Genomic DNA, 19,401 nt, shown 5'->3' with positions numbered 1-19,401 from the left:
TATACTCCCCGGTAACTGAAAATACCAACAGCATTAGCCTGTGATATTAAAAGGCCTTTTTCCATCATGTATCTTTCCATGACAAGTCTAAATCAGCAGATTCCATTATCAATACAGAAAGAAAATATTTTTTTTTTTTTTAAAGATTGTAAAAGTAATAATGCTTCATGTTGCAATAAATTAACCTTGAGAACATAAAATAATGTAATCAGAAGCCATAATATATTGCTGACGGATGCCATTCCTGTTTGCGTTTAAGGCAAAAAAGTGATTTGCTCTACGCAGGAGTGGCAAAAGTTTCTATATTTTAGTTATTAAGCCAGATGAAAGGATTTATAATCATATACAATACCGCCCCCCCCCCCACATATACACAGCTAAAAATATATAAACTACACTCAACAGGACAAAAATTTAAAAAGGCAGAGGGACTGCAGAGGCCGCTGCTGCGAGGCGCCGCCATAGCAGTATGCTATGGATAGAAAAAGTTGACAATTTAGAAAAGGCAGAATAAGAAATCAATGAGGTAAGAAAAGCAAAATACAAGAGTAATAGTCAGAAATATAAAGAAAGACGATAAAGACAGAAGGAAAATATTAGAAGTTAATGTAGGTTCTTTAGACACTACATTTGGAGAAATTATATTGGAAAATGAAGAATTTACAGAAATTAAATTCTCTATATCTGCCTTGAAGGATTGAACGGAGTCAGCAAGGACTCATGATGGGTATGTTTGACAAATTTCAGATTTTATTGCAATTTGAATTAAAATAGTTGATGATGGGAATGATCTGTTTTCACTTTAGAAGACTTACAATAAGATGTCATACAAGAGGCATTAAACAACTACAGAAATGGGATGTGCATTGAGGAAGGCTAGAAGATTTTTCTTGGATTAAGGATAAGTTAACAGAAAGATGCAAACAATTATTCTTTTATAGATAAGGTGGTCCAAATAGTAGGAAATCATCAAGGTCAAGTGCGAGGGCTCCACCAACTACAATTATGGTACACAACTGATAGCAGTACAAGTTGGAAGTGCCTCTGCATTCTCCCAACAACGGGGAATATAGACAGACGAGTACCTGACAGATGGAAAATATGCAAAAGTGTCATGGAGCCATACAGCATAGAAACAGGCCCTTCGGCCCAATCACCCCATGCCGAGCAACATGCTCCACCTACACTAGTCCCACCTGCCTGCATTTGGTCCATATCCCTCTGAAGGAGGGACCTGGATGCCCTTGAGCACAAATCCTAAGTTAACATGTTGTAAACAATGTGGCAAACAATATGAACTTGCAAATAGACACAAAATGCTGGAGTAACTCAGCAGAACCGGCAGCATCTCTGGAGAGAAGGAACGGGTGACGTTTCAAGTTGAAACCCTTCTTCAGACTAGTCAGGGGAAAGGGAAATGAGAGATACAGTCAGTGATGTAGAGAGATACAGATCAAATGAATGAAAAATGCACAAAAAAATAACGATGAAAAAGGCCATGTGTGATAACAGGAACCTAGTGCAACTTGGGTGGGGGAGGGATAGAGAGAGGGAGTGCAGGGGTTACTTGAAGTGAGACATAGATTACAAGACCTACACCAAACCCAAACCGATTAGGAGCAGACGAGGGCATTCAATCCAATTTGTGATCCCAGCTACAGACAGATGTGTACAGCAATTTGTTGGAAGTGCCTCTGCATTCTCCCAACAACGGGGAATATAGACAGACGAGTACCTGACAGATGGAAAATATGCAAAAGTGTCATGGAGCCATACAGCATAGAAACAGGCCCTTCGGCCCAATCACCCCATGCCGAGCAACATGCTCCACCTACACTAGTCCCACCTGCCTGCATTGGGTCCATATCCCTCTGAAGGAGGGACCTGGATGCCCTTGAGCACAAATCCTAAGTTAACATGTTGTAAACAATGTGGCAAACAATATGAACTTGCAAATAGACACAAAATGCTGGAGTAACTCAGCAGAACCGGCAGCATCTCTGGAGAGAAGGAACGGGTGACGTTTCGAGTTGAAACCCTTCTTCAGACTAGTCAGGGGAAAGGGAAATGAGAGATACAGTCAGTGATGTAGAGAGATACAGATCAAATGAATGAAAAATGCACAAAAAAATAACAATGAAAAAGGCCATGTGTGATAACAGGAACCTGGTGCAACTTGAGTGGGGGAGGGATAGAGAGAGGGAGTGCAGGGGTTACTTGAAGTGAGACATAGATTACAAGACCTACACCAAACCCAAACCGATTAGGAGCAGACGAGGGCATTCAATCCAATTTGTGATCCCAGCTACAGACAGATGTGTACAGCAATTTGTTCTTCCCCGCACAATTAAAGCATGGAATAATCTCCACCCTACTATAGTTACCCAGCCAGATGCAACTAAATTTAAAGTAGCTCTTTCTTCCCAATAACCCTTTCTGGCTTAAGTCCTCCCTCCACCACCTCCAGTTTAAATTCCATTTGGAAAATATTTTGGAGGACCAAGAACCAAGATAAATCAATATTCCCACTGGGTTGTAAGCTACCCAAGTGAAATATGAGATGCTGTTCCTTCAATTTGCAATTAGCCTCATTCTGACAACGGAGGAGACCTAGTACAGAAAAGTCAGTGTGGAAATGGGAAGGGGAATTAAAGTGTTTGGCAACCAGGAGATCAGGTAGGTCCAGGCACACTGAGCGAAGGTGTTCAGTGAAATGATCGCCCCAGTCTACATTTGATCTCGCCGATGTAAAACAGTCCACAGCTTCAACAACGGATACAGTAGATGAGGTTGGAGGTGGAAGTGAACCTCTGCCTCATCCTTCAATCGAGGGAGGTGGGATAGGGACAGATGTTGCATTTCCTGCAGTTGCAGAGGAAGGTAACTGGGATGGGGGTGGTTTGGGTGGGAAGAGATGAGTTAACCAGGGAGTTACGGAGGGAACAGTCTCTGCGGAAGGCGGAAAGGGGTGGAGATGGGAAGATGCTACTCGTGGTAGGATCCCGCTGTAGGTGGCTTTCCCCATCTGCAAGATGAACTTGCATATTGGCACGGGCACCGATATGAATTCCACAAGATGACTTGAAATGATCAGATGATTAAAGTGATCATGGTGCACACTGTGACAAATTTCCAGCATTGATGAACCTGCAAAATGCAAATGACTGTCCCGAGTCTCTGAATATTTTCTGTATGTCACCAAATTAATTGCAAGACTATGATCCAACAAACCAAGTGCATACTAGGTCCAATAATAACCTCGATGTTCATATAAAGTTGGCAAGTTCATTATTTTTGTAGACTGAAGCTTGGGAGATCCAAAATGTTACTAATTTAGGATTATTTATAGTGGTTTCTCCCACACTTATGTAGCCATAAGTACATTAACAGTACAACCCATTAACTGCTCTTCCCCAAATGTCCTCAAGGCAGTATTTTCAAATGAATTGCTGCAGTCCTTCTGGTGAAAGTGTTCCCACAATGCTATTGGTTAGGTTCTAAGATTTAGACCCAATTATTTTTTTCACAATCAAGATGGTGTGACATGTGTATGGTCGTGAGTAGTCGCCCAAAAAGTCGCACCATTTTCTGGTCGCCGCTGGATTATCAACATTTCGAAGATTTTCAGCAGTGACGGGTGCCGGCAGTCGCAGCCAACAGGCAGTCGACAGGCCCTTAAGGAGACTATGAAAATCTATCATTATTGTTACTGCTACATAAAGCACCTCAATACTAACCCCACACTTTATAAACTGTGCTGATGCGATCAGTGTGTGCAAGAAAGCAGATTTAATGCAAGATAAGCCTTGGATACAGTGAATATTCTTACTGTTTATACAAACTATTTAACTTTTGCAAATCTACCTGGCAGAGATAATGTTCCAATTCAGAATAGGTTTTCAGGATTAGAGTAACTCAATTTCTGTAAACATTTTGGTGGTTTACAGATGTCAGGAAATAATTTGCACAATTAAAATACATCTTCTACAATCAGGGTTTTAAGATAAAGGGCCAGATCCGTAGCTTTATCAATTAGACTTCTTGAGCATTTTCCTGCTTTCCATTATCCAAAATAACTTGCAATAACTGTATCTAGTTTACCAGCTAGATGGGTGGTCAGCTGCTAGAATAGGCAGTTACATGAACATTTTTTCCCAGAAACAATCCACAAATTAAATGCTATTGGGATTAACAAAGAAAGATGGAAAGTGCACAAATACATTTTCCTTAATTTATTTATTTATTATTTTTTATTTAACCTTTATTTAACCAGGATAGTCTCATTGAGATTAAAAATCTCTTTTACAAGAGAGTCCTGGCCAAGACAGGCAGCAGCACAGTTCCACAGTTTCAGACAATAATTTAAAAAAAACAACAGAGAACATATAAATAGAGTCAGTCAGATTCAAATTCAGCAGGGGTATTAAAATTAACAGCAGACTCAGCAGAGCCAGGGACTTGGTTAGGTTGAACATTCCTTGAAATCATATTTGTAAAACAAACAGACACAGTTAGAGACAGGAGGAGATGTGTGCTTAAACTTTCCTTAAAAGATTTTAAAATTTTACAAAGAAAACAATATAGTTAATGGACAGTTGACAACTACTTGCTTTGCTCACAAATAATTTGGCAAAGTTGCACAATTTTACAATGTTTGAAAATAAATTTCCCAATAAAACATTTTGATCACTACTGAATACTGTAATCGTGAACTTCCACCATGCCACTTTGATATAATTGGGCCAAATAACTAGTTTTATTTGAGGAAGCAAATGTTTTAGTCAAAACAAGATTTGAAGTGGTTTATATGTAGCATCACATCAGATCTTCAGACACTCGATTATAGGCATCTCAGTATTAGTATCATAGCTCATCAATAGCTCATCATTAGTATCACTAAAAACACATCAACATAACACCTTGCATAGCGATTGAGTGTTCTTTCCACATTTCCCTCGCATAAAATCTGTGGAATCCCATAAACCATATGTAAAAACTGAAATCACTATCGTCTGCAGTCAAAAAAATCACCCAGTCCATTCAATTCTCAAACAAAAATTTGCATTAGATATAAAGTTGTCTATCAGACTAGCTTCTCTTAAATCAAAGAATGAATTAAAATTACTGGCTTCACAACACAGATCATGGCATTTATAAACAAAATTGGGTGAGCTACAAACACATCAAAGCGGTACTATTGGCAATGCATTTGATGGATAAAAAGGTTTGCTAGAAACAATTATTAATTTTGATAAGTAAGTAAAATTTAACTCTCACAAGGATGTGGTATCCATGATGTTTGTAATAATATCTCAGATTTATTTAGTTGCAAGAATACCCATCAAAAGAAAAAAGCCTCCAAATAGTTGGAATTGAAATCCAAACTATCAGGACTCAATGGAATTCATATCTCAACCTCTGTCAATATCATCACAATCAGATTCAATCATTGTTTTATCCCCTCTCTCTCCTCACACCTCATTAGTAATGAATGATACATGGCATACACCCACTAATTCATATCGAAATTTCTGTTTCTTATCTCCAAAATGTAACATCTAGCAGATTCCAAAATTGTTGATACCTGCACATTAAATAAGCAAAGGTCCTGCAGCATGCAGTGCCTTCACTGACTCAACTTGTTCTAAATATGTTCCACACCAGAGTGCAGTTGATATACAGTAATTCTACAAAGGAGAGAATTAATTATGCACAAGGCTAGCTATACAAAAAAATATATAAAATTGGCAAGTTATCTACTTCTAACAATGATGAAACAAGAATAATTTTACAGCTCCTCATTGGCCATGTGGCAGAAGAGACTTGATCCTTGAATTTGTGTAGGAAGGAACAGCAGATGCTGGTTTAAACTGAAGAGAGACACAAAATGCTGGAGTAACTCAGCGGGACAGACAGCATATCTGGAGAGAAGGACTGGATGACGTTTTGGGTCGAGACCCTTCTTCAGACATGTCAGGGGAAAGGGAAGCGAGAGATATAGACAAGGATGTAGAGAGATAAAGAACAATGAATGAAAGATATGCAAAATGTTAACATGATAAAGGAAACAAGCCGAGTTTATTGTTTTTTGTGAAAGATTACATCTTTAACCTCAGAAATGCCCCCCAAATACCAAATCAGTATTAAACATCTTATGAATTTATTTCACTCCAGTGGGGCCTGACCTCAATCTTCAGACCTGAAAACGCCAGACACAAAAAAATTGATTTGAATAATTTTAATCCTAGTACAGGTGCACAACCTTTTATCCGAAGATCCAAATAACGAAAACCTCCGAATAGCGGCCATTTTTTCGGTCCTTGAAGAAAGGTCCTTGAAAACGTTCACCGAGGGCGGCCCGCAGAGGTGACAGCGGAACCTCCGGTCGGTCCTCGAAGAAAGGGGAACTAAATCCCCATTCATAAAAGAGAAGGTGAGGGTATATTGCGCGGGAGCGTTAATAATTGACAATATGCTGCTGCCTGCCCGCTGAGTTAAAAAGTTCCCACGGTAGCACGATACACAGTGTATTGTGAGTCTTGCGTGGGAACTTTTTAACTCAGCGGGGCAGGCAGCAGCAGATTGTCGCTCACTTCAGTTTCACCCCACCTACACCCCTCTGCTTCCCGGCCATGTGTGTGACCCCTTCCCTCCCCTCTCCAGCTCCCCGCTCATTGCACCGGCGCGGGGGCTTTGCACTGTCTTCAAGTCGGCGATTGCAGCAGGACCGTGCCAGTCACCGGAGACGTCAGGACCAACGGGACACCGACCCCCAGGCCCACTGCAAGCACGGAGATCCCAGAGACCCACAGCCAGCAGCAGCCCAGCCCCGTTCCAACTCCAGAGGAAAACTGCAAACTGGCCGGAGACATCAGGACCACCAGAAGCCGTTCCCCGAGCTGTGCCCCCTCATCGGGACACCGACCCCCAGGCCCACTGCAAGCACGGAGATCCCAGAGACCCACAGCCAACAGCAGCCCAGCCCAGCCCCGCTCCAACTACAGAGGAACCTGGGTTGCGGATGACGGGGCGCAGCTCGGGGCGTCGTAGGGGCCCATCGGGGAGCGGGTTCCTGTTGGTCCTGACGTCTCCGGCCACCTGCCATCCTCCGGGAACTGTACCGCAGAGGGAGGGGGCAAGGGCGGTACAGTTTCCAGTCTCAGCTCCAGTCCATGAGGGTGGCCGGAGACGTCAGGACCCACGGGACACCGACCCCCAGGCCCACTGCAAGCACGGAGATCCCTGAGACCCACAGCCAGCAGCAACTCCAGCCCAGCCCCGCTCCAACTCCAGAGGAACACGTAGGGGCAGAAGCTGATGGGGTGCAAGGTACGTCTTGTTCTTGGGGTGGCGCAGCTCGGGCTGTGGGCAAACTGCCACTTGTCGCCACAGCGGCCCATCGGGGAGCGGATTCCTCTGGAGGGGGAGGGGGTATTGTGCTGTTTGATCGCCCCCTGCTATCCCAGGGACAGGGAGACACAGCGGCTTTTTAGACTGGTGGGCAATCACTTCCAAAGTTCTGCCCACACAGTCAGTACACCTCTCCTACACTGCATTTCATACAAACATTTATTCTGCAAGAAAAAACTACATTGAAGACTCAAACTCGCGACCGAGTTTACTGCCGGGATCAAGGCGCAAACTCGCGACCTTGCGGATATGAGCCGAGCACTCTACCACTGAGCCAGCCATTAAAATCTACGCTAAAAAAATTCCATTCCGAAGACCGACAAATTCTGAATTACGAAAAGTGTCTGGTCCCAAGGCTTTTGGATAAAAGGTTGTGCACCTGTACAAAACTTCTAATTTCTCCTGAAAATAGACAAAAAACTGGAGTAACTCAGACCGAGTCTGAAGAATGGTCTCGACCCGAAACGTCATGTATTCCTTTTCTCCAGAGATGCTATCTGACTCGCTGAGTTACTCCAATTTTTTGTGTCTATCTTCAATTTAAACCAGCATCTGAAGTTTCTTCCTATACACTTCTCCTCCCTGCCGTGGTAGGAAATGCACAGGTGACAGACACCTGTTACCTGCACAGACAAAAGAGCTCAACTGTGAACAAAGTGACAGCAGCAATATGGAAAAACATGTTAAAAAAAAAATCACTTAGGTCAATATTGTCTTTAACATTCTCAAAGATATGCTGCTTATCCATTAACCATTGAAGCAGCAAATCAGTAATTAAAACCCAAACTAGCATGTCCAGGCCATTGATGACAATCAGATAAGACTGACATCAGCCCCCTTATTTCTTGGCGCTGGTCTGTGCTGTGGAACAAATTTAGAACTATGCTAACATGTAGGCCTCAGCTATTCTTCTAAGCAAATAGAGAAATTGAAGTGCAAACTACACAATAATCTACATGCAAATAAATGCATGAGTGCCTGCCAGGAGATGTGCTGCTGGAAACATAATTACCACCACTATAACATCTAACAACACTAGCTCGACTCCAACTTCAAATGAAGTAATGGCAGAAATATGGATTTTGTCATTGTTGTGGTCATCCTTAACAAATACGAATGATGCAAGTAAAATGTCATATTAGAGAAATGAAAAGTGAATTTTTCACCTTTGGGGGTTAACTCAATACAACCGTCCTCACAATGTGATGTCTGTTTAGTACTTTAAGCCCATTCTGATCAAACTTTACTATATTGACTACAGCATAAAGATGTTGTAGTTTTCTTGGTCATATGCAATCAATGCCAAGATACACAAGAATAACTAATTGCTTTTTTAAATTAATACATCTGTTGGCTGCACAAGGTTTCTTAAATTTTTAAGTTAGGCAATTTTGTTAACTTAAGAACATTTAGCACTGATGAATACAAAACAAATGCTTGTTCTATCATGTTATGCCTACATATTGATTTCCCTGTTACACAGGGCTCGAAATTAGCGGTTGCCCGGTTGCCAATGGCAACCCACAGCCATGCCTTTTTGCCCAGCTTGGTAAGCACCCGGGACACCTATTGCTTAATTCTGAGCGGGCCCACTCTCTATTTTTCTCTCTTTCACTCTCCGCCCGCTATCAGTGTCCATGTCTCGGGTCTCCGCCCGCTGTCAGTTTCTCGGGTCTCCGCCCGCTCCTCGTCCGCCGGCACGGCCGGCCGCCTTACACATGCGCACAACCACGGCCAGCACCAATGATCCTATAGCGAGGATCTTTGGCCAGCACACCATCGGCCGTGGTTGTGCGCATGTGCCGCCCTGCACATGCGCACTGCCACTGCAACTGGTCGGCGTCTGCCACTTTCTCCCTCTCTTTGCATGGTGGGAGATCGGGCTGCCATTGCTGACCACTCGCCGCTACCGCTGAAAACCAACGTAGAATCACTCGCTGGAGCTGGAGTAACTCCCTGGAGTAACTCTTGCTTCTTGGTTTCCTGGTCCTCCAAAAATATTCGAAATGGAATCTAAACAGAATTTAAACACCACCACCAAACTCTGAAAAATAACAGCCTATTGCATTTTATCTGTTTATTTATTGTGTGTTTTATCTCCTGTTCTGTATTATGTTTACATATTCTGTTGTGCTGCAGCAAGCAAGAATTTCATTGTCCTATCTGGGACACATGACAATAAAACTCTCTTGACTAGGACTTAAACAAAAAAGGGTTATTGGGAGAAAAAAAAAAAAAAACTACCTTAAATGTAATTGCTTCTGGTTGGGTACCTATAGTAGGTTGAAGACTATTCCATGCTTTAATTGTGCGACGGAACTCTATGGAGCAGCCAGCATCTCTGGATAGAAGAAATTGGGGTGATGTTTCGGGTAGAGACCCTTCTTTAGATTTCCTCTGGTTTGAGTGTTTTAGTTTAATTTAAACATACAGCGTGGAAACAGGCCCTTCGGCCCACCGAGTCCACGCCGACTACCGATCACCCGTACACTAGTTCTATCCCACACATTAGCGATGCAAGTCAAGAGTGTTTTATTCTCTCATGTCCCAATGAAATCCTTACTTGCAGCAGCACAACAGAATATGTAAACATAGTACTCCGTAAACAATGTTATAAACGAGAAAACAACAGTGTATATTTATATATGAACTAGACCAAGTGCAGACCCGTTGGGTCTGTATCCCCAACGGCGTTTGCGGGGGGGGGGGGGGGGGGGCTGCGGCATCACACTCACATTAACCACCCCCCAAACACACAGGTGGGGGGAGGGGGATGAGAAGAGGGGAGGGAGGGGAGAGGAGGAGGAAACGGGACAGATTTGGGAGGGAAAGGAGAGCGGAGTAGGGGGTGAGAGAGGGTGATGGGGAGAGATGTGGGGGAGGGGGGGAGGGGGAGGGAGGGAGGGGGAGAGGGGGGGGGGAGAGAGGGGAAAGAGTGGGGAGGGAGAGTGGAGGGGGAAGGGAGGAGAGGTGGAAGAGTGGGGAGGGAGGAGGAGAGGGGTAGGGGGAGTGATGGAAGAGGGACAGAGGGGTAGGAGGAAGGGGGTGGGGTGGAGAGCGGGAAGGGGGGTGGGGTGGAGAGCGGGAAGGGGGGGGGGGGGGGGGGGGGGGGGGGGAGAGAGGGATGGGTGGGAGAGGGAGGATGAGAGGGAAACATAGAAATTAAGTGCAGGAGTAGGCCATTCGGCCCTTCGAGGCTGCACAACCATTCAATATGATCATGGCTGTTCATCCAACCCAGTATCCTGTACCTGCCTTCTCTCCATACCCCCTGATCCCTTTAGCCACAAGGGCCACATCTAACTCCCTCTTAAATATAGCCAATGAACTGGCCTCAACTACCTTCTGTGCCAGTGAATTCCAGAGATTCACCACTGTGTGAAAAATGTTTTTCTCATCTCGGTCATAAAAGATTTACCCATTATCCTTAAACTGTGACCCCTTGTTCTGGACTTCCCCAACATCTGGAACAATCTTCCTGCATCTAGCCTGTCCAACCCCTTAAGAATTTTGTAAATTTCTATAAGATACCCCCTCAATCTTCTAAAATCTAGCGAGTACAAGCCGAGTCTATCCAGTCTTTATTCATATGAAAGTACTGACATCCCAGGAATCAGTCTGTTGAACCTTCTCTGTACTCCCTCTATGGCAAGAATGTCTTTGAGCATTGGGCATTGTGACATCACACGATGGAACGTTCACCAGGGGCTGGGGCTCCTGCAAAGGCATATGTAAATGGATCCATTCCGATTGGACATATGTGAACATTGGGCATTGTGACATCACACAATGGAACGTTCACCATGGGCTGGGGCTCCTGCAAAGGCATATGTAAATGGATCCATTTGATTAAAAATGTGTACATAAACACAACGAAATGTAATCAGGAGTGGATACTTAGAAAGAAAAGTGAAATCTCTACCGAAATGGAAAAGATCTCGGCGATTCTGCGTCTGGTTTCGGCATAGCAAGGAATCAAAGGAAGAAAGGCAGCCGGCAGCCGGACACCGGCAGGCACACAGTTTTATATAATAACTAGACCAAGTGCAGACCCGTTGGGTCTGTTTCCCCAACGGCATTTGGGGGGGGGGGGGGGGGGCTGCGGCATCACACTCACATTAACCACCCCCCAAACACACAGGTGGGGGGAAGGGGGGGTGAGAAGAGGGGAGGGAGGGGAGAGGAGGAGGAGGAAACGGGACGGATTTGGGAGGGAAAGGAGAGCGGGGTAGGGGGTGAGAAAGGGGGATGGGGAGAGGAGGGGGGGGGATGGGGAGGGAGGGAGGGGGGAAAGAGTGGGGAGGGAGGGGGGAGGGGGAAGGGGGGAGAGAAGTGGAAGAGTGGGGAGGAAGGAGGAGAGGGGTAGGGGAAGTGATGGAAGAGGGACAGAGGGGTAGGGGGAAGGGGGCGAGGGGAGAGAGGGAAGGGGGTGAGGTAGAGAGGGAAGGGGGTGGGGAGAGAGGGATGGGTGGGAGAGGGAGAGGGGTGATGAGGGAAACATAGAAACATAGAAATTAAGTGCAGGAGTAGGCCATTCGGTCCTTTGAGCCTGCACCACCATTCAATATGATCATGGCTGAACATCCAACTCAGTATCCTGTACCTGCCTTCTCTCTATACCCCCTGATCCCTTTAGCCACAAGGGCCACATCTAACTCCCTCTTAAATATAGCCAATGAACTGGCCTCATCTACCTACTGTGGCAGAGAATTCCAGAGATTCACCACTCTCTGTGTGAACATTTTGTTTCTCATCTCGGTCCTAAAAGATTTACCCCTTATCCTTAAACTGTGACCCCTTGTTCTGGACTTCCGCAACATCTGGAACAATCTTCCTGCATCTAGCCTGTCCAACTCTTAAGAATTTTGTGAGTTTCTATAAGATACCCCCTCAATCTTCTAAAATCTGGCGAGTACAAGCCGAGTCTATCCAGTCTTTATTCATATGAAAGTCCTGACATCCCAGGAATCAGTCTGGTGAACCTTCTCTGTACTCCCTCTATGGCAAGAATGTCTTTGAGCATTGGGCATTGTGATATCACACGATGGAACCTTCACCAGGGGCTGGGGCTCCTGCAAAGGCATATGTAAATGGATCCTTTCCGATTGGACATCTGTGAGCATCGGGCATTGTGACATCACACGATGGAACGTTCACCCGGGGCTGGGGCTGGTTCTATTGGTGAGAAGCCAGTTTTTTTTTTTAATTTGGGGGGGGGGGGGGAAGAATTTGATTATAAATGTGTACATAAACACGACGAAATGTAATCAGGAGTGGATACTTTGAAAGAAAAGTGAAATCTCTACCGAAATGGAAAGGATCTCGGCGATTCTGCGTCTGGTTTCGGCGTAGCAAGGAATCAAAGGAAGAAAGGCGGCCGGCAGCCGTCTATGTAAATGGATCCATTCCGATTGGACATCTGCGAGTATTGGGCATTGTGACATCACACGATGGAACGAATCAAAAGGCAGAAAGGCAGCCGGACGGCAGGCAGCAGCCACAGACTTTTATATATTAATAGAAGATAATAGAAGATAGATAGATATATAACTATACACACACACACACAATTTCCCTCCTGGGATTAATAAAGTTCTATCGTATAGCATTGTGTGTGTAGGAAAGAAAATATGCTGGTTTAAACTGAAGATAGGCACAAAAAGCTGGAGTAACTCAACAGGTCAGACAGAATCTCTGGACAAAAGGAAAATATTACGTTTTGGGTTTGGTCTGAAAAAGGTTCCTGCACACCTTTGGAATGTGGAAGGGAACAAGAGCACCCGGAGCATGCGATCAAATACAAAAGGAGTAAACTCCATACAGACAGCACCCATATTCAGGATCAATTCCGGGTCTCTGGCAATTTTAGGCAGCAACTTTATGGCCAATGCACGGTCCCATAGTATTGAACTGAATTAAAACATGCAGTAGCTGTAATGGGGGACATAGCATCACTTAGAGATTTAAGACTGAAAATGAATAGTTTCCTTTTTTTTAGTAACCAAAGCTATCAACGTATATTTTTTGTGTGTTGGAAAATAAAATAGTGGCACATCTGGTGGACTTGCTGCATCACACGCCAGGGATCTGTGTTCGATCCTGTCCTCGGGCACTGGCTGTGTTAAATTTGCACATTCTCCCTCCCACATCCCAGATGCATTGGCTTTGTAGGTTAACTTGTCTGTAAAATTGCCCCTAATATGTAGGGAGTGGGTGAGGAAAGTGGGATAACAGAACTTGTGTAGAGGGGGAGACAAAAATGCTGGAGAAACACAGCGGGTGAGGCAGCATCTATGGAGCAGAGGAAATAGGCGACGTTTTGGGTCGAGAAAGGAAGAGGCGGAGACAGTGGGCTGAGGGACAGCTGGGAAGCGGAGGAGAAAGCAGGGACTACCTGAAATTGGAGATCCATTTTCATACTGCTAGGGTGTAAATTGCCCAAGCAAAATATGAGGTGCTGCTCCTCCAATTTACGGTTGGCCTCACTCTGGCCATGGAGGAGGCCCAGGACAGAAAAGTCGGATTCGGAATGGGAGGGGGAGTTGAAGTGCTGAGCCACCGGGAGATCAGGTTGGTTATTGCGAACCGAGCTGAGGTATTGGGCAAAGCGATCGGCAAGCCTATGCTTGGTCTCACCGATGTAGAGCAGCTGACACCTAGAGCAGCGGATGCAATAGATGAGGTTGGAGGTGCACGTGAACTTCTGCCGGACCTGGAAAGACGGCTTGGGTCCTTGAATGGAGTGAAGGGGGGAGGTAAAGCGACAAGTGTAGCACTTCCTGCAGTTGCAAGGGAAAGTGCCAGGAGAGGGGGTGGTTTGGGTGGGAAGGGACAAAATGACCAGGGAGTTACGGAAGGAGCGGTCTCTGCGAAAAGCCGACGGGAGGAGATGGGAAGATGTGGCCAGTGGTGGGATCCCGTTGGTAGACAAAACTGGAGAAAATCAGCGGGTGAGGCAGCATCTATGGAGCGAAGGAAGAGGCGACGTTTCGGGTCGAGACCCTTCTTCAGACTGATGTCCGGGGGGGGAAGAAAGGAAGAGGTGGAGACAGTAGGCTGTGGGGGAGCTGGGAATGGGAGGGGAAGGATGGAGAAAGCAAGGACTACCTGAAATTGTAGAAGCCAATGTTCATACCGCTGGGGTGTAAACTACCCAAGCAAAATATGAGGTGCTGTTCCTCCAATTTGCAGTGGGCCTCACTCTGGCCATGGAGGAGGCCCAGGACAGAAATTCTGATTCTGAATGGGAGGGGGAGTTGAAGTGCTGAGCCACCGGGAGATCAGGTTGGTTATTGCGAATTGAGTGTAGGTGCTGTGCAAAGCGATCGCCAAGCCTGCACTTGGTCTCACTGAGGTTGATCATACGCTGAATAATCCAACCAGAATTTTGTTTGGAAGTGGGAAGAAATAATAGAAATTGCATTCATTGCAACGTGTAAAAGGAGATGAGATACTGCATTGTCATTTTGCTGCATGTCATTGTGGTATATATCATGTCTTGATTGGTGAATATGTTTAGTATGTGACTTTATTTGAAGCAGAAATAGTACATGAATGCTTCATTGACCATAATTCTGACTGGTAACTATGCACTTCGTCCGAGCACATTATCGCACGTGTCATGCAAGCCATCTTAAATGACCACCTAAACTGTCATTTGGCAACCTAAAAAGCTGCCTAGGTTGCCCAGCTGGCAACAGGGAAAAAAAGTTAAGCGAGAGCCCTGCTGTGGCTGATGCTATTTCATGCAATGTAGGATTGCATATCCATTTTCACAATAAGTCGTTTTGCAAGGAAGACAGCCTTGGCAATTTGGATATGGTCTGCAAGGTTAAGATTGATTCACAGGGAGCCAAGACAAAGTACAGTGATTCCGACTTATTTATAGAGCCTGCTCCTAAGACCAAAACAATAAAAAATAAAAAAATCACAACAGGGAAGTTTAAAAATGTTAGATATAATAAGCACATCAGGTTCAGAACACCACACTACATAATGCTCTGTCAATATTTAAATACTCAAAACATTTAGTCAGCTGCTGAGAATAGTAGGGCTTAGGTAGTGGGGTTACTGGAGAGCCAATAATTACATCTAAATCTGTTTGGATCAATTAGATGTCAAACTACTACAGCTTTGTTACAACGCACATTCATTAACCACTCAGGTTAATTTTAAAAAGTGCCACACTGAGATATTTGTAGCAGAATCTAATCTGTTAATGGGCCCAGAAGCCTATAAAGGGATCACATAAAGAGACAGCATGCACTGCTGTTCACTTGTCAGCATATGGACATCTATTCAAAATTTTAACTGTCAGCAAAACCCCTTTTACATTTTTGCAATTCAGCAGACTGTATATATTGCTGCACACTGATTATGTAATGCGAGTCAAACATCTTCAAATGTCAAATTAAAACAAGGATATATAGGCCAAAAGGGATGTAGACCCATCCCATTAACCATTGATTGTGCAAGTACCCAAATGTCTAACCTTTCAATCCTTGCCATTCTTCATCAACTGCAATTAATTTGAAAGAGTACTATAGTATTGAAAGCCATATTGCTCGAGGTTAGGGTGGGAGGAGTTAACATTTCCATGGCAACAAGGCTTTGCACAAGATTTAACTAAAACTACACCTATACCAAGTTACATCAAGCATTTCTCCCATCCCTTACTAATTATAGAAATAATTTAGGAACTTTTTATATCAAAAGGTAATCCAAATGATGCACCTGGTATAACAAAACTATTTTAAATGTTGGACAGACAAGCCAATAAAACAACTTTGAGCAATTAGTTGAGAACCACAAATGGTCAAAGAAATGCTGAGAATAAAGCTCACCATCTGCAATGCCACCTAGAATGCAAATCATGGTATTCACAATACTAGTCTCACAATATAATCAACAGAAGGGCTCCAACCATAGTAAATATGAAGCAACTGAAGTCACTAAAAAAAACCAAAAAAAACAGGTTTTTCACCTGCCAGGAAAATCGTGAGCTTACACTTAACACATCACAAAGCTCTGTAAGTTTTTTAATTAAAAGCTTTGAAATGAAATATTAAAGCCTGCCCAATTGTAATTTATAAAAGTAGCAATATTGTTTAATTTAATATTTAACTGACAATCAACAACTCAAATAGAAAAATGGTTTTAATTCTCCAAGTGGAAGGTAAAAATGTCTGCGATGGAGTAATTAGATCGAAGCAGAAATGAAACAAGGTATAAATTGGAATTCTAAAATACATTGAGTGTCTGGAGTCCCATTTGACATAATGCTGTCCAAATGAAAGTATATTGTCATATCTCAGGTTTTATACCATATACGTTCAATAAAGGACAAGACATACTTCTATTGACTTCTCCATTCAGACATGGAATGACTGGGCAATTGATGTACAATGTGTCAAAGCAACATGCTCTGCTACAAACTGTACACAAGTCACGTTATATTAATTAAATTTACTGCCCAGCTGAGGAACAAAAGTGTTTTATCAATTTAAATTTAAATTTACTGTTTAGATTCGTACTTTTCACTGCCGAAGTATCACATTACAACAGCACTCTAACCAAATACATGTGATGCATATTGGTACACATTGTGTATTCAAGCAAAGAATCTCACTGTGCCTAGTCACATGTGACAATAAAGTATATCCAAAGAGCGCATTTTGAATGATTCGTCACTGTTCCACATTACTCCGTTTCAGTTCCCACACTTACCTCCCTCACGGGCAAAATGATCATTGTCCAAAGCCAACATTTACCTTTCATACTCATCGTTGTCCTGGTCACAACGGGCGTCCTTATGTTTCTGCCAGTCTTTTCCATGCTTACAAGTGGTTAAGAGGATAATGTCTTCAGCATTATGGACATGGTGCAAGGCATTCCTGGTATCAGAGCCTATCCCAGTCAAATACCTTTTCCCTTTAAATACTAGCAGGTACTTTGTCAGGGGAGGGATATTCTTGAAAAGCATGTAACCCTTCTCTCCTCCAGTCCTTGGGTGATCTTTCGAAAACAGCGGTATAGAAACATCAAAATTACTCCTGAAATTGTCAGTGCTGATGCTGGCTTTGGCTAACATTGCCTGGCCGATGTCAAAGCTCAAGTCCTCGGTGTAATCGGGCCAGGTTCCGGAATAAAGATTAAAAATCAAATGGTTCCTGCCATTGTTCCACAAGTGCAGACTCTGAACTTTGCTTTTCAGGTTGTGCACGTACTGAGGCGAAAGCTGATCCCGGTCTAAGGTGTCTAAACTGAGAACGAATAGACAAGCCTGCCTCGGGTCCGAAGTGTAAAACTTGGAGCTCTCGATGGCTGCCAATATGTTCTGATAACTTTCGGACATCTTTTCTCCTTTCTGTTGCGGGTAGATGTAGACCTTGAAACCGTTCCTGTGGCACTGGGAGAAGTCGAAGCAGGAGAGCATGCGGCATTTTTTGCCCTTGTACACGCTTCTGCTGATCTCCCGCTTCTGCTGGGGGGGTGAGCCGCGCTGCGCGTATTCCCTGTTCTCCTGCTGCTCGCCGCCCACCCAGAAGGTCTGCAGCGGGTCGGCCCTCTCCCGCCAGCCGCCGCGGACCGCCAGCGAGTCCGGCTCCGTCGCCCCACGCCGGCTCTGCGTCCTACTCGGGGGCAGCTGCCCGAAACGCCTCCCAGCCAGGTAGCCGAGCAACAGCACACAGGCGCCGGCTGCAAGCAGAAGGTAACGCTTTTTGGCCTGCATGTGTCCGACGGCAGAAGGCTCGTCGCCCAGCAGCACCGGGAGAAGAGGATAACTGCGAGCCCGGCCCTCTGCGATCACCTCCAGTCCGCCATCTTCCCCCCGCCACACAGCCGCACACTGATTGAGAAAACTTCAACACTCTCTGCTTTCCCCAGATCCTGTTATTCCAGAGCATGTGGGCGATTTTTAAAACAACCGTTGTTCTTCGCCGCCGCTATCTCCTCCTGTGCGGCATTGAGGGAGAGAGGGATGGGTGGCGGCGGTGGCGGTGGCGGCGCTCTCAGCGGCGAGGGGCCGCCACCTTCTCGCAGCCCATGGAAGCCGCTCGCGCTCGGCCACCAACCGTCCGTCCGTCGCCCGGCGCTCGCGCCTCCCTCCCCCAGTGCCCGCGCCTCGCGGTCCCGGCGCTCGCGCCCCTCTCTCTCTCTGGTCCTCGCGCAGTCCCGGCGTCAGCTGCAGATGCACCGGGTGGGAAAGAGAGAGCAGAGGAAATAATGCAAATGGAAACGCTTCCCCTTCTTCTCCTCCTCGTCGTCGTCCCCGGGTTAATGCGAAGGTTGCTTCCCTTCAAGGGCGCAGAAAGCTGCGTGTGAACTGCAGCAGAGCCTCACCCCCGCTCCCATCCTCACCCTAACACCCACATATATCTTTGCATATACGGCCTCAATCCCCCGCTACACTCATCGCCGCGTCACTTCCTCGGCCGCCCGCTCCAATCGGCGCAGCCCTGGGAAAGCCCATTCATGGCGAGCGCTTGCACTGCACTGTTGCGGGGGAGGGGAGGGGAGAGGAGAGGAGAGGAAATCTTGACGCCCATGCCTGACTCACACAGGTCTCACCAGCGCTGCAAACCCAAACCACGTTACCTCTTTGTTAATACTTTATGCCAAAAACCCTATCGTAAAACATGCATAGGTTTGCAGTTTCTGATGCAATCTATTTAAAGTAAAGTGTAAGAATGAACAGCAGTTTTTTCCTTTTCTCGTTGCTTCAGTTGCCTCGCAAGTAGTTTATGTGGCTTATCCCCAAATTCGAAGTGTGCTTGTTTTGTAATTTGGAATAATTTTATTACTCTAGCCGATAGTATTCTATTGACTTTATATTTCAATAAAGTTATCTTATTATGTTTATTTATGGTTGGGTCAGTTGCATTGTCCAGTTCTAGTAGTTTTATTTTCTGTTCTATCCGCTGAAGTTCTCTTTTATTTTCCTTATTTTGAAAACTTTGGTAAGAAATTATGACGCCGCGAATATATGCC

General features: G+C 44.9%; 1 protein-coding gene across 1 annotated transcript in view; it reads right to left on the bottom strand.

Moving 5' to 3' along the window:
* Positions 1-18,808, bottom strand: part of ext1 (exostosin glycosyltransferase 1) — a 127,579-nt gene extending 108,771 nt beyond the window's left edge. The window contains exon 1 of the mRNA XM_033019206.1: positions 17,181-18,808. Within this exon, the coding sequence (XP_032875097.1) occupies positions 17,181-18,142 (962 nt within the window). The 5' untranslated portion in view covers positions 18,143-18,808. The remainder of the gene's footprint in view (positions 1-17,180) is intronic.
* Positions 18,809-19,401: the final 593 nt, after the last annotated feature.

This window comes from Amblyraja radiata, chromosome 4 (genome assembly GCF_010909765.2).
Source record: "Amblyraja radiata isolate CabotCenter1 chromosome 4, sAmbRad1.1.pri, whole genome shotgun sequence".
NCBI classification, from domain to species: Eukaryota; Metazoa; Chordata; class Chondrichthyes; order Rajiformes; family Rajidae; genus Amblyraja; species Amblyraja radiata.
Note: the sequence above shows the minus strand (reverse complement) of the source record. Positions and strands in the feature narration are given on the sequence as shown.